General features: G+C 45.7%; 1 protein-coding gene across 1 annotated transcript in view; it reads right to left on the bottom strand.

The window, feature by feature from the left end:
* Positions 1-7124: 7124 nt before the first annotated feature.
* Positions 7125-15540, bottom strand: part of marchf8 (membrane-associated ring finger (C3HC4) 8) — a 205789-nt gene continuing 197373 nt past the window's right edge. Inside the window, exons 6-7 of the mRNA XM_056292450.1 lie at positions 13544-13679; positions 7125-7943 (exon numbers count right to left, since the gene is read on the bottom strand). Of these exons, the coding sequence (XP_056148425.1) occupies positions 7639-7943; positions 13544-13679 (441 nt within the window). The 3' untranslated portion in view covers positions 7125-7638. The remainder of the gene's footprint in view (positions 7944-13543; positions 13680-15540) is intronic.

The raw sequence follows: 15540 nt of genomic DNA, 5'->3' as shown, positions 1-15540 counted from the left end.
AAACCCGAACCGAGGAAACAGCAGCTGTAAACCAACGTTCCTACTAGCTCAATAAGGGGAATTATGTATCCCTATAACCACTACACCATATTGTATAGCCTGGGGGCATTTACAAAACAAAAACACACACGTGTGTGTATTAAAATGCCATGTATTAAACGTTTTTTTTCCTGCATCCTTGTGTGTGCGTATATATATATATATATATATATATATTATATATATATATATATATATATATATATAATATATTATATATATATAGATCCCTTTCCTCATTGCTTCCTTTCATAATTTAAATGATGAGCTTGTATGAATCTACACAGGGCATCAGTAGACCCATTGTAAAACTGCACTTTTGTTATTAATTCCACGATCCATTGTTTGGATGTTTACTTTGCGCTATGATAGGATGCATAGGTTAGGTCTTAGTCCAGCTCTGACCTCCTGTAGCCAAGAAGAAAAACCTTGCATATAATGAAGTTCATTCACTAAAAAAAGTCTTATAACAATGAGAAGTATGAGAGACAAAGCCCTGGAGACAGATTTGCTGCCCAGCCAGTCCCCCCCACCCCCACCCCCACGTCTACCCTAGGTTTGGCAGAGGAAACCATTGTGACGTGGCGGTGGATATGCAGGAAAGGCCAGGACACAACAAGGCTCAGATGCCTTGTTGTGTTTGCACTGTGAACATGTATCATTGAGCCTTGAGGGAGTCCTTTTGACGTTGGCCCCGTCATCTCAGCCTTGTCTGTCACCCTCTGACAGCTGGCTATTCCAGGCCTGGATCCAGACTGTTGGGAATGATCAGAGTTGATACAGTGATTGATTTTTGTCTCCAAGGAGTGCAGATGTGACCAGGTTAAAAAAGATATAGGCACACATCACACACATGAAATCGCAGAATAGGAGCAACATTTGGGTGGGTTTGTTTTATGTTTTTTTTGCAGGGTGAACTCCAGTGAAAACATCAACACTCCAAGAACATGAACATAGGACCAAAACAAAGATCTTATGTGGCATAGTGTGCAATGAAAAGTAAAAAGGTTTTTTTTTTTAAATTCTTTCTGCACGGCGCCAGTGCCATGGAAAATTGCTGTGTGTTGCACCCAAGGCTGATTTCCTGGGATTTGTGACCTGGGGTCTTTTACACTAAAGGCAACAGAGGAATGCTGGTTTGAACGGGGAGTCAAAGAGGCCATCTATGTGAAGAGGGAACGACCATCCCTGAACCGGGGGGGGGGGGCTAAGAGTACATCTGTCTCCATCTTACAATGCTGGGATTGCAACTATTCCCCAACCCTATGTGAATAGTACACATGACCATCGAAACTCTACTTAAGGGGCACACCCATATTTGCATAGGAAACTGGTCGTTGGTTTCGGTCGTTGGGCACTGTACTGTACTGTATTGTCTATAAGGGTGGGGATACCTGCAGTCAGTTTGTCTGTGAATGTTCTCATTCATCCAGGTCATGGTTATCCAAAGGAGTTGAATCAAGTGCAACTGCACTCAAGTGCAACTGGACTTGGTCCAGTTGCACTTGAGTGACTGAGTAACTTGAGTGACTTGAGTGACTGCAGTCCAAAGGAGTTGAATCAAGTGCAACTGCACTCAAGTGCAACTGGACTTGGCACTTGAGTGACTGAGTGACTTGAGTGACTTGAGTGACTGTAGTCCAAAGGAGTTGAATCAAGTGCAACTGCACTCAAGTGCAACTGGACTTGGCACTTGAGTGACTGAGTGACTTGAGTGACTGCAGAAGTCCAGTTGCACTTGATTCAACTCCTTTGGACTACAGTCACTCAAGTCACTCAAGTCACTCAGTCACTCAAGTGCCAAGTCCAGTTGCACTTGAGTGCAGTTGCACTTGATTCAACTCCTTTGGACTGCAGTCAGTTTAGACTGAAGAGGTCACTTAGTTGAGTGATGAAACATATATGTCAATAAACGGTGTGTCGAGATGAACTGATTTAACCTTGGACTCATTTCAGAATGAATTTACATTCACCCATTTTATTTTTGCTTGCCACCTCATCTGTCGTCTGCTAGCAACTGCCCCCCAAGCCCAGTCCCACTGCTCCTGGTGGTCTCGTGTGGTCTCGTGCATGCTGTTCAGCACAAACGCAGTGTACATTGCTTGCAAAAGCTGCCAGGCCGCTGTGGAATATAAAATTAAACCAAGCATAAAAATCGAACAAAAAAACATTTACACTCATTCATTCTGCCCCAGAATACATTTAATAACGCCCTTCATAAAATTCCACACATTTATTTTGAATTGAAAAAAAAAGAAAAAGAAATTCAAGACATTGAAGGATCCACGAATGAGTATGGGACAGTTTTAATATTTGTTAATTCTACAAAACAGGCGTTGGCAGGATGTTATTTTTCCTTTATCGTCCTTGAGTGCTGCACACAGATGGAGGCAGCCACCACCTCGATACACGTACATGAGACACACAACACACTTTGTGTACTACATCACCAGAAAAAAAAAATTACTATACCCACAATTCTTTAAAAGTTTCTTCATTTTTATTTGGTTGTTTTTTTTTTCTTCAATTCTACATACTTTGTTCAAACATGGGGATTTTAATTGAAACACATCAATATTTATCTTAAAAACATGAGTACTTATACCAAATTTTTTACAGTTACTATTCCAAAGTAAATTCACAGACAAACGTATGGAATGATACCATAGACAGGGGAACAGTCATGTACGTTCAAGTCAGTAGTAAAGAATTGTAGTTTTATGCAAGTTACACTTTTCCCAGACATGTAAAAAAAAAAAAAACTTGAACGAGGAGCTAAAGCCATTTCGCCGAGACTTTCATGGGCTCTGTGCATAACTGTAGCCCGCTGACTTCCGGTTTCTACTGCAGCGGTCATACCAGTTTCATGTTTGTTGGCGCGTGCTATTGACAATGGTTCTTTTTTTTTTTTGCGATGCCTGCGAGATTTTACCATGGATAAATGTCAACTTACGACTCATCCTCGTCAAGTCACGTCCACAGTTATGAAGATGAGTGTCCTCATCCTCGTAATTGTGGACGTGACTTGACGTGTACAACTTGAAACTTTTCACCGGTTTACTGGTGCGGGTGAAAGTCTGTCGACAGTTCTGTGCATGTCGTTAACATGTATCCATGGTGAATCTCGCAGGCGTCGCGAAAAATACGCCACACGCCAACAAACAGGAAACTGGTATGACCGCTGCTGTAGAAACCGGAAGTCATTGGGCTACAGTTATGCACGGAAGCCATCCAGTTCGATTTACAACGGATCTGTGCCTTTAAAGCAGCAGGAGAGTGTTGAGAGCTAACGTCAGTGGGTAACATAGCAACTTGGTCCGCCAGTCGATGCCAAGGCTATGGAGATAAAAGCATGGCAGAAATCAACCTTGGGGGGGGGGGGGGGGGATACGCGGGAAAAAATGGAAGAAAAAAAAAGACAAGCAGTGCAAAGCGGCTCTGAAAAGGGATTATGGCGCGTTTTTAACAAAAAAAATGTCAACGTGGCCTTAAACTAATTCAGGTTATGGCATCAATCCCACGTCAAAAGTTTCGTCTCTTCTAAGTTAAAGGAGCCAGCTCCCGTGAATCCAAAGAAAAACAAACACGAAAGGGAAATCTGCAATGTGTCTTCCATCTGTAACCGGTTATTTTCTTGCCCGGTGCGGGATTCGATACGGGGTGTACTGCACCACCAGGCGACATCACTAACCGCTCGGCTAAAGGGTCAGACCCGTTAGCTAGGGGCTAACGTGTCTTATTACTGGTTTACAGTCGTCACCCTCCCCGGAAGCGCGCCCCCGCGCTCTGAAGAGACTTCTGAGGATCTGCACACTTCCGGGTCCCACCGCTGCCACCAATGTAACCGGTTAGATTCTTGCCCGGTGCGGGATTCGATACGGGGTGAACCGCACCACAAGGCGACATCACTAACCGCTCGGCTAAAGGGTCAGACCCGTTAGCTAGGGGCTAACGTGCCTTATTAGTAGTTTACACATCTTTCATCTGGAGGAAAAGCGCTGTAAAGATCATTTGAATTCTTGACTCGGTTAAATACACCCTGAAATAATGAAATATTACAGTGGCAACGTGTCCACATATCGCTAGAGCAAAGCAAGGGAGCAGAGACAGAGGCAAGGGTCAGCTGTTCACATCTATGACAGGCAGCCGAGCATTGTAATACTACTGTCTTTAAGACAAAATGTAAAAGAGAAATTGCCTTTCTGGTGATTCATGCCTGGGAAGAAATTTGAGGAGTAATTTGCATAAAATTACCACTGGGAGGAAAAAAAAAGAAAAGGGGGGGGGGTCCCATAATGAAGAAATTGTCCGTTTTCTCTCAAAATAAATACGACAGAAAATTAAGAAGTAATCATCGTATACCCAGAGAAAGCGCTGGATATTAAACACCAGTAAAGGACTGCAGAATAATAGAACGACAACAAAAGGGTAATTGCACTTTTTAATCTGTCTAATTGCACAGAGCCTCGTGAAGTTTCAGAGAAGCTTGTAGGGACAAGGTCTTAACCCAAACTTTATTCTCAACACTAAACTCCCTCGGCTCACTTTACGACTTAAAATTATATTAATAGACACTAAATCCCAAGCCACTACAGGGCATCTGCAGAAATACCGTGTGCCATATTGGAAAAAAAAACAAAACAAAAAAAACAAACAAAGCTCAGATTTCATTAATGATGGCCGCCATTCCGCGGGAATTTTGGGGGACAGTTTGGACCACAGCTCCACATGGACAATATACTGGTATCAAAGATGCTCTTTAAAAGTGTGTGTTGCTGGAATGGCTGTGAGGCTCAACATGAGCCTGGCATTGCTGTGCTCCCACGTACACAAAAGCACTTAGAACAGACTGTAAGCCCAAAATACATCGCCTTGAGAAATCCACTGCTCCCTACAGGCCAGACTGCACCTCCTGTCCCCGACCAGCAGATGGCAAACTAGTCAGCTCACCAACCGCACCTTTGCACAATTCCACTGCTTTTACTGCAAAATTAAGGACATAAGTGGGTACATTAATTGACGAATAATTAATCGTTTAATGTTAATTATTATTCATATTAAATTTAATTATTAATATTAATGATCGTTTAAGATGAATTATTTTACTATGTATTGAATTAATCATCTTCAGTGATGAAATAATACACTAATTTCAGACATAATTCACATATGCTATCATTGGTCAATCATTGGTGTGGAATCACAGTTTTGCTTAAGGGATGGGGGGGGGGGTAGAGAGTGGTAAATTGAAGCTGAAGAGTTTGTCTGTCCAAAAACCACATCAACCCTAATGTAACCCCCCCCCCCCAAAAGAACAAAAAATTCTTCACTCAGGTAACAGTGAAACGCAACATGGAGGTCGGCTTGCGATTAACTACTTCAACACCAATGTGGACATCTTTCATCTTGTGACAGACTTAAGATTGAGAAAAGACTCCCCCCCCCCCCCCAGTTGTACCCGTCCAATTACCCCACTCTTCCGAGCTGTCCCGGTCGCTGCCGATCCGGGGAGGGCTGCAGACTACCACGTGCCTCCTCCGATACATGTGGAGTCACCAGCCGTTTCTTTTCACCTGACAGTGAGGAGTTTCGCCAGGGGGACGTAGCGCCTGGGAGGATCACGCTATTCCCCCCTGAACAGGCGCCCCGACCAGAGGAGGCGCTAGTGCAGCGACCAGGACACATACCCACATCCGGCTTCCCACCCGCAGACACGGCCAATTGTGTCTGTAGGGACGCCCGACCAAGCCGGATGCAACACGGGGATTCGAACTGGTGACCTTGTGCTGGTAGGCAATGGAACTGCCACACTACCCAGACGCCCCAGGAAGAGACTTCTGAGCGACTGGGAAATGCATGTCAGGGCGTATCGGGGGGTGGGTGGGTAGGGGGGTGGGGGCCATGAGGCACAACTCAAGTGTCAGGTGCCGGAAAAACTAGAGAAATACTTGCAGCCTCTACCTGAAAACATAGCGTGGAGCAACTTGGGTGCAGGGTCACTGTCCCACACTTCACAACAGCCACAGACCACAGTTCCAGCTCGACGGGTGGTCTGTATCACAATCATTCCCCTGCACTGTAGAGCGGGTCTGGCTGAGTCGGCCCCAGCAGCACACGTGGATAGGCAGCTGTGGGTTTCTCAAGGCATATCTCATGAAGAAGCAAACGAATTAACAGAGAGATTAAAAACTGCACATGGAATATCATATTGTAAGTACTGTGTCATTTCGCACAATAGAAAAATCAGGACTGATGCTCGTTATGTCCAAAAGGTCTCAGAGTGATCTCATGAAATGGAGATTATCTAGCAATTTCCTGTGGCTGGTAAAAAAAGGGGGGGGGGAGGTTTAAAAAATTTACATTCTCAAAGCCTTCAGAGAGTTCATGGTTGGGGAATGAAGTCATCCGGATAGATTTTCCACGATCCCAGTGTTGCGTCAGAGCTGCAAGCCCAAACCAAAGCAAGTATAGCAATCACAGGTTCAGGAGTGACCCTTTCTGCCTGAAAACGGGAAGGATTATTTTAGCAGGACTCCTTCTTTCCCCGATTCCTTTTTTGTCATCCGAGCGAGTGTGTGTGTGTGTGTGTGTGTGTATGAGGGCCAGAAGTGTCAGAAAATATAAAGCAGGAACCAAACAAACCCACATGTGTTTGAGTGTGTCCTCCCTGTGTACAACATGTAAGACTTTATTCATACGGAAGGAGAACAGGGGTACAGAAGGGAAAGGAGGAGGTGCAAACGAAAAAGTGCTTGGATACATGGTCAGATCGGCAGTCCGGTCGGATCCGAACCAGCGTGGAGCTGAAAAAACAAAAACAAAAACCACCAGACGGTAAACGCAGGCGAATTCCCAGACCGCATTGACAAGCGATGGCAGTAGCTGGAATGTTCCAGAGATCCGACGTGCGGAGCCGCAAACTGACCGAAGCCGCTTTAACTCACGGCTCACAGGAAGTAAAACCAAAAAATGAAACTAACAAACAAACCACGCAACAAAAACATTTAGACCTCCGGAGCTGAATGTGAGTCTGTTTGTCTCAGTACTGCTCTCTCAGAGGTAGGTGTGTGTGTGTGTGTGTGTGTGTGTGTGTGTGTGTGTGTGTGTGTGTCTGGTGGTATGCTCCAGGCCTCTTCATCCCTTACGGATGTCAGTAAAGATAACGTGGTCCTGGCTGAGGGTTGGGGAGGGTTTGCTGGAGGAGACATGAGGAGGATCTGGAAGCAGAAATGACACAAGAGAGCTGGAGGCTGGATTGGGTTTGTGCTGTCTCATGCCTCCATACTTTCTAGGCAACTGCCCCTGTGAACAGTTGAATGACAACGGAGTTCAGCCAATGAGACGTGCCAGGTAGACTGAAAGGGGGTGGGTAAGCCGAAGATTACGGTAGAGTTTGTGTGTGTTCGATCAGTCACAGAACACTTTCATGACCACTAATCCACTGTTAGTTGTTTATTTCAGCCTGTGTGTGTGTGTGTGTGTGTGTGTGTGTGTGTGCGTGCGCATTTGTGCGCATGTCTATATATGCTATATATGCGCAGGAGAATCTATGGTGCGGACTGGATGGGAGGCATTTAGGACAGGGAGGTGGTTGGTTGGTCAGACATGGAGCACCTCCATACTGTAGTCCTCTGTCTCTGTGTACTGGGAGGAGTTTGTGTCTGACTGTGTGGGGGCCAGAGCCTCCTTGTTCTCCAGACTGGGCTCCAGGAGCGGCGGTTTCTCCAGCGCCAGCTTTTTACATGTGTCAGGCCGGTTCTGGACGTATATGACCCTGTTGTAAGCCTTGAGTCTCCTCCACAGCTGGATGTAGACTTTACACTGCACGTACATGAACACCAGTCCGCCCGTGAAGCCGATGGCCACCACCACCAGCTTGGTCCAGAAAGGCCATTCCAGAATCCCTATGGGAAATACACAAAGAGCCACAAGAGACAGAAAAACCACAAGAGCATGACAAACAAAACCAACACAGCCACCACAGGAACTGATATGACTACAAGTTATGAACACATATTTACACAAATCGTCTCAAAAAAGGTACATCTCAAGTTGTCAATGAAACCCAGTCAGGCTTCTTACATGGTAGATCTATTTACAATAACATCAGTCTTATTCTTGATATACTAGATAAATGAAATGATTGAGGATAAGGATTTCATTTTATTTCTCGATTTAAAAAAGGTCTTCGACATGATTGAACACCCAATGATCCATACTCTGAAGGCATTTGGTTTTGAGGACAATTTCATAAAGGTCATAGACACTTTGTACATGGACATTAATAGTTGTGTTTCCTTACTTCGTGGTACTGCACCTCATTTTGATGCACAGAAAGGAATGCGGAAGGGTTGTCCGGTGAGTCCAGCACTATTCATTTTGGTGGCAGAAATGTTGGCTATTATGATAAAGAACTGTGAGGACTTAACTTATTTGGTTCAGAACTTGTTATAAGTCAGTTTGTGGATGACAAAACCCTGCTTCTCAAGGACGAACGTCAGATTCCCGTTGCCATACAGAACACTGAACTCTTTTCAAAGGCCTTTGCACTATTGCTCAATAGCCAAAAATGTGAACTGCTGTCTATTCATGAATGTGCACAAACTGTCATTTATAAAATACCTGTTAAAACTGTGGTAAAATACCTTGGTATTTATGTAACAAAAGATCAAAAGGAACGTGAAAAGCGTAATTTGACAAACAAAATAGATGAATGTAAATGTAAACTTAATGTTTTGGTTGCAAAGGGATTTATCCATTTTTGGTAAAATGTATCTCACCAAAATGGAAAGTATCTCTAGAGGTGTCCACCCTGCATCTTCACAAACACTTAGTTTAGACTTTGTTAAGTCTATAAACCAACTCAACTTCAATTTTATATGGAGGAATCGAACTCACTATATAAAAAAAAGCCACCACTGTAAAAGATCTTTCTGAAGGTGGACTAAAGGCTATAGACTTTGAATGTATGAATGGTACTTTAAAACTGAACTGGCTGAAACAATGTGTTAAATCCCCTGACAGTATCCGGCACATATTCCCCCAGACTATATTTGATAAAATGGATGGTATAGAATTTGACTTAAAATGTGATTTCAATGGAACCAAATTACCTCTTAAACTTTCTAAATATCATCAACAAGTTTTAATTTTTTGGAAATTATTTTACAACCACAACTTCACACCTCATAATACACCAGTGTGGAACAACAGATACATACTTCACAAAGGAAAATCTTTTGTTTTATAGGAACTGGATGGATAGAAATACTTGGTGTGTAATGGACCTATTAGATGTAAATAGGGATGTATTATCTTACAATGATTTTTGTTATATATATCATTTTGACTGCAATCTCAACAAATTTAAATCTCTTATCAATGCCATACCCAATACATTTCTTATCTTAGCAAAAATATAGCAGTGTATTCTCAGTCCCCATCCCATCTCCCCACACCTTTTATAAATGGAATTCATTTTCTTGAAAGGTGTTCAAACAAATTCACTCGGTCTATTCTAACAAACGATCTATACCCTGCTCAGTCCCAAGTCCCAAGTGTCAGGGGCCCATGAGATGTAACGTGATACAGAAGTCTGCATATTTGTACAAAGCATCAATGAAAATACAAGCTAAGGAAAAACTTAAGCGAAGCATAAAAAAAGCAATCTTCGAATGAAAAAAAATATCAAAAGCTGTCCACTTTGAAGAAGAAAGACGTCCTGCAGTCTAACAGACTTGTCATGTTGGCTATCATGGAAGTGGTGTTGGTGGGCCAGCAGGGGGCAGTCTTCCCCCTGGTGCTAATAAAAACAACAAATATCAAATTCCAATGCAACAGTGCAGTGACGGGGACACTGTGCTGTAGGAGGTGTCGTCCTTCGGATGAGACGTTAAACTGAGGTCCTGACTCACTGGGGCCATTAAAGATCCCATGGCACTTATTGCAAAGAGTAGGGGGTTCCCTGGTGTCCTGGCAACATTCCCAACCTGGCTCTCTCCATCTGGCCACCTAATCACCCCCCCCCCCCCCCATGTAGTTGACTCAATGATTCCTCCCATCACCCAGGCGGGTGCTGCACATTGGCGGTGGTTGAAGTGACTTACCCTCTTCACTGTGAAGTGCTTTGGGTGTCTAGAAAAGTACTGTATAAGTGTCCATCCATCCATCCATTATCCAAACCACTTATCCCGCTCTCAGGATCGCGGGGATGCTGGAATCTATCCCAGCAGTCATTGGGCAGCAGGCGGGGAGACACCCTGGACAGGCCGCCAGTTCATTACAGTGCCGACACACACACCCACACACCCACACACATTCACACCTAGGGACAATTTAGTACAGCTGATTCACCTGACCTACAGGTCTTTGGACTATGGGTGGAAACCGGAGCACCTGGAGGAAACCCACACAGACACGGGGAGAACATGCAAACTCTACACAGAGGATGACCCAGGATGACCCCCAAGGTTGGACTACCCCAGGGTTCGAACCCAGGACCTTCTTGATGTGAGGCGACTGCGCTAATCACTGTGCCACCATGCCGCCCATAAATATATATATATATACGTATATATTTTTTTCTTCTTCTCTCTCTTCTAGCATGTGAGCAACTGTACCTGTAACTGTAATTTCCCCTCAGACCAATAAAGTATTCCTAATTCTGGTAATGTTGATAATTTTTCTTAGCCATGAAAAACCTGGAATAGTCACCGAGTTTGAAATGAGTGTTCCTCAAAAGGACTTTTCAGGCACCCAAGCTAGGCTGCAGACAGATGTAATTACTTTTGAAATAACACACCCCTGGTCACGGAGAGGACACGGATCAATCATTTTAGGGCCCTATTTCTATTTCCACATGACAAGTTTAAATGAACAACAGTTCAGAACAGGGCAGGAAAAGGGTATGAAGCACAGTCTAGGAAGAAGAAGAAGCTGATGCATCGCACAAAACAAAAAGGCTCATCGGGGTGTAAATAGCTTAAAGGTCAAAGGGGAAACGTTTACCTGGAATTCTTCCGGCTGCATGAATAAAGAAGGAAGAAAATGTTGAAATTGAGCATGAAACACACACATTCCAGTCTGACATGGTAGGATGCAAGTTTGGCATGCAATGATGGCGTTTACACGTCAACATTTCACAGAGACTGAACAATGCAGCATGCACTCAGACGTACGGCTGCATGGGCGACACTCAGCGGTCCTGCAGTCCTTGCAAGCGAAACAAAAACGATAAATAAATAAACTGCCAGACGACAAACTAGACTGGTGATGATGTCTGCAGCATCACCATAGTGACTGACCCTGGCAGTCCTGGAGGACTCTACCTAATGAGGCTGAATGATCAGGACGGCCATCTGTCTGTTATCTGATATGTACCACATCCACCAGAAGGGAAGGACTCGCTGCACACACTGTGACAGCGGACACGACAGTAACTCTTGTTTCACTCCTACCTAAAACAACCATAGGTGGTCAAAATGACCGTCCATGATCGTTTTAGGTAGATCTGTACCGTAACTTTTTTTTGTGCAATTGGTATAAAACTCGTTTTAATACAAATATATGTAATTTTAGGAGCATTCAGGGAGCGGCAGATCTGTATCCCCCCCCAAAAAAAACAACTTATTAAACTTTGAATATCCAAAACGGTCATAATGGAGGTTCTAGTGCTAAAAGTCGGTATTTTTGGAAGCAATTCCCTCTGACAACTCAGTGATATACAGAGGGGGACGCACACATACAAACACTCACACAGAGCGTCGCATGTTTTATGACATGCATCATCTGAAATGGCTCACAGCAACGTGTCCCGACACTGTTGTTTGGTCTGGTCGCTGCTGGGCTTCGGTCTACAAGCACATGTGTCAGATCTGGGACATGATTTGGAAAATCGACCTGGACGGACGGTACGACGAAATTCGGATGGCGCGCAGTGAATTGCTGCAGCTGTGTCAGCCAACAGTGACGTCACTCAAGTACATGGCAAACACAGACCAGCTGCTGCTGGGACGCTGGCTGTGTGTTTGTGCAAAAAAACAAAAAAAACTGAGAGAAAGACAGACTGAGGAGAGACAGCTCTCCATCTGTTTAGGAGAGCATTTTATTTTGCACTGACATGCATGCTCAGTATCCAAGTAAGAAAACCACAGAAAGGTGAACCACTTCATCATCATCATCATCATCATCATCTAGATGATCTCTTCAGTCTCAGCTGACTGCAGGTACCCCCACCCTTATAAACACCCCACCCCTATGAACAATACAGCGGCACGACGACCCAAACCAACGACCGGTTTCATATGCAAATGTTCATGGCCATGTGTGCTAGTCACAGAGGGTTGGGGAATGGTTGTCATCACAACGACCAACCCTGAACTGAGGAGGGGCTAAGAGTACATGTGTCGCCATCTTACAATGCTGTGGTTGCAACCATTCCCCAACCCTCTGTGACTAGTACACATGGCCATGAACATTTGCATATGAAACTGGTCGTTGGTTTGGGTCGTTGTGCCGCTGTATTGTTTATAAGGGTGGGGTGTTTATAAGCTTGGGGTGTTTATAAGGGTGGGGGTACCTGCAGTCAGCTGAGACTGAAGAGGTCCCTTAGATGATGATGACACGTTTCTTTGTTTTTGTTTTGGATTTTTCCCGCCCTTTTTCTCCCCAATTATATCCGGCCAATTACCCCACTCTTCTCAGCCGTCCCGGTCGCTGCTCCACCCCCTCTGCCGGTCCGGGGAGGGCTGCAGACTACCACATGCCTCCTCCACTACATGTGGAGTCACAAGCCACTTCTTTCCACCTGACAGTGAGGAGTTTCACCACGGGGGACGCAGCGCGTGGGAGGATCACGCTATTCCCCCCCAGTCCCCCCCCTCCCCTGTGAGCAGGCGTTCTGACCGACCAGAGGAGGCGCTAGTGCAGCGACCAGGACACATAGTCACAACCGGCTTCCCACCTGCAGACACGGCCAACTGTGTCTGTAGGAACGCCCAAACAAGCCGGAGGTATCACGGGATTCGAACCGGTGATCCCCGTGTTGGTAGGCAGTGGAATAGACCACCACGCCACCCGGACGCTGCTGGCCTTTTGACACTTCCTGAGCCACTGATATGCTCAGCTAAACCCACTTGTATAATAAGTTATACCCCCCCCCCAGAGTAAACAACGAAACAAGAACACAGTCACATCTCCAAAGTCCCACAGGTCACTTCTATAACATACATACATGCTGGCTAGATTCACTTCTACACACATTAAGTGAATAAACACAAACTGAGGAGGCTTGTGGATGACAGAGAGAAGAAGAAGACATGTGATGATGTTGCACACGCCACACAAACACCCAATGACATGTGATACTGACCACACAGCTATGCTGATCATATATGCACTTCTGGTGTATGTGCTTGCATGCGAAATTATAAGTGCACAAACACACAGTGTGTGTTTGTGTGTGTGTGTGTGTGTGTGTGTGTGTGTGTTTTCCACCAGGGCTGACCTTGCTGGATTTCCTCTGCCGTCCTGTCGATGAGCACGTAGAGGGACCACACCACACAGGTGATGGCGATGACGTGGAAGGTGACCGAACACATGATCTTCCTCCTCTCACTCGCCGTCATCTGTAGTTTCTCCCACTGAGGGAGGACGAGAGACAGGGAGAGAAAGAGAGAGAGAGAGAGAGAGCGAGACAGGGAGAGAGAGCGAGAGAGAGACAGACAGACACAGACAGACAGACAGACAGACAGACAGAGACAGAGAGAACGAGGAAGGATGAAAGAGGGAGAGACAGAGCAACAGAGAGAGAAGGAGGAAGGACGAGAGACAGGAAGAGAGAGAGACAGAAAGAGAGAGAAGGAAGAAGGACAAGAGAGGAAGAGAGAGGAAGAGAGAGAGAGAAGGAGGAAGGACGAGAGAGGGAGGGAGAGAGAGAAGGAGGAAGGACAAGAGAGGAAGAGAGAGAGAGAGGAGGAGGAAGGACAAGAGACAGAGAAAGAGAGAGAAGGAGGAAGGACGAGTGTGAGGAAGAGACGGGGAGAGGAGGAAGGACAAGAGAGGAAGAGAGACAGCGAGAGAGAAGGAGGAAGGACGAGACAGAGGACAAGAGAGAGGAGGAGGAAGGACGAGAGACAGAGAGAAAGGAGGAAGGATGAGAGAGGAAGAGAGAGAGCGAGAGAAGGAGGAAGGATGAGCGACGTGTTAGCCCAATATGGAATATTTTGAGGTCAAACAGGCAACAAGCACACACACACACACACACACACACACACACACACACACACACACACACACACACACACACACACACACACACACACACACACACACAGGCACATGGGAATTCATAAACATACACAACATTTTGTGTGATTAAACTGAAGACAGATTACGTGTGGACACCCTCCCGGGGGATCTTAGTCTTGTTTGTGAGCAGCTTTAAGCGAGTGCTGCACATGTGATGGGGAATGTTCAGCCTCCGTGAGCCAGACCCGATCATCCCTCATCACTACTACCCAGCTACTCAGCCCCGGCTTACGGCCTAGTACCTGTCTGATGAACCAATAAGAAGCTACCCAGCTCAAATGTTTGCTCATTTCATGATGTAGTCGCTCAAGCCTTCTGTTCATAAAGGAGGAAGTAGAGGGTGTGTCGGGTATGGATCAGCTGGTAGAACAGGAGGAAGTAGAGGGCATGCCAGGTATGGATCAGCTGGTAGAACAGGAGGAAGTAGGGGGCGTGTCGGGTATGGATCAGCTGGTAGAACAGGAGGAAGTAGAGGGCGTGTCAGGTATGGATCAGCAGGTAGAACAGGAGGAAGTAGAGGGCGTGTCAGGTATGGATCAGCTGGTAGAACAGGAGGAAGTAGGGGGCGTGTCGGGTATGGATCAGCAGGTAGAACAGGAGGAAGTAGAGGGCGTGTCAGGTATGGATCAGCTGGTAGAACAAGAGGAAGTAGAGGGCGTGTCAGGTATGGATCAGCTGGTAGAACAGGAGGAAGTAGAGGGCGTGTCAAGTATGGATCAGCTGGTAGAACAGGAGGAAGTAGGGGGCGTGTCGGGTATGGATCAGCAGGTAGAACAGGAGGAAGTAGAGGGCGTGTCAGGTATGGATCAGCTGGTAGAACAAGAGGAAGTAGAGGGCGTGTCAGGTATGGATCAGCTGGTAGAACACGAGGAAGTAGAGGTGTCGGGTATGGATCAGCTGGTAGAACAGGAGGAAGTAGAGGGCATGCCAGGTATGGATCAGCTGGTAGAACAGGAGGAAGTAGAGGGCGTGTCAGGTATGGATCAGCTGGTAGAACAGGAGGAAGTAGGGGGCATGTCGGGTATGGATCAGATGGTAGAACAGGAGGAAGTAGGGGGCATGTCGGGTATGGATCAGATGGTAGAACAGGAGGAAGTAGGGGGCATGTCGGGTATGGATCAGATGGTAGAACAGGAGGAAGTAGAGCGTGTGTCGGGTATGGATCAGCTGGTAGAACAGGAGGAAGTGGGGGGC

This window comes from Lampris incognitus, chromosome 13 (genome assembly GCF_029633865.1).
Source record: "Lampris incognitus isolate fLamInc1 chromosome 13, fLamInc1.hap2, whole genome shotgun sequence".
Taxonomy (NCBI): domain Eukaryota; kingdom Metazoa; phylum Chordata; class Actinopteri; order Lampriformes; family Lampridae; genus Lampris; species Lampris incognitus.
The sequence above is the reverse complement of the archived record's forward strand: the minus strand, read 5'-3'. Positions and strand labels throughout refer to the sequence as shown.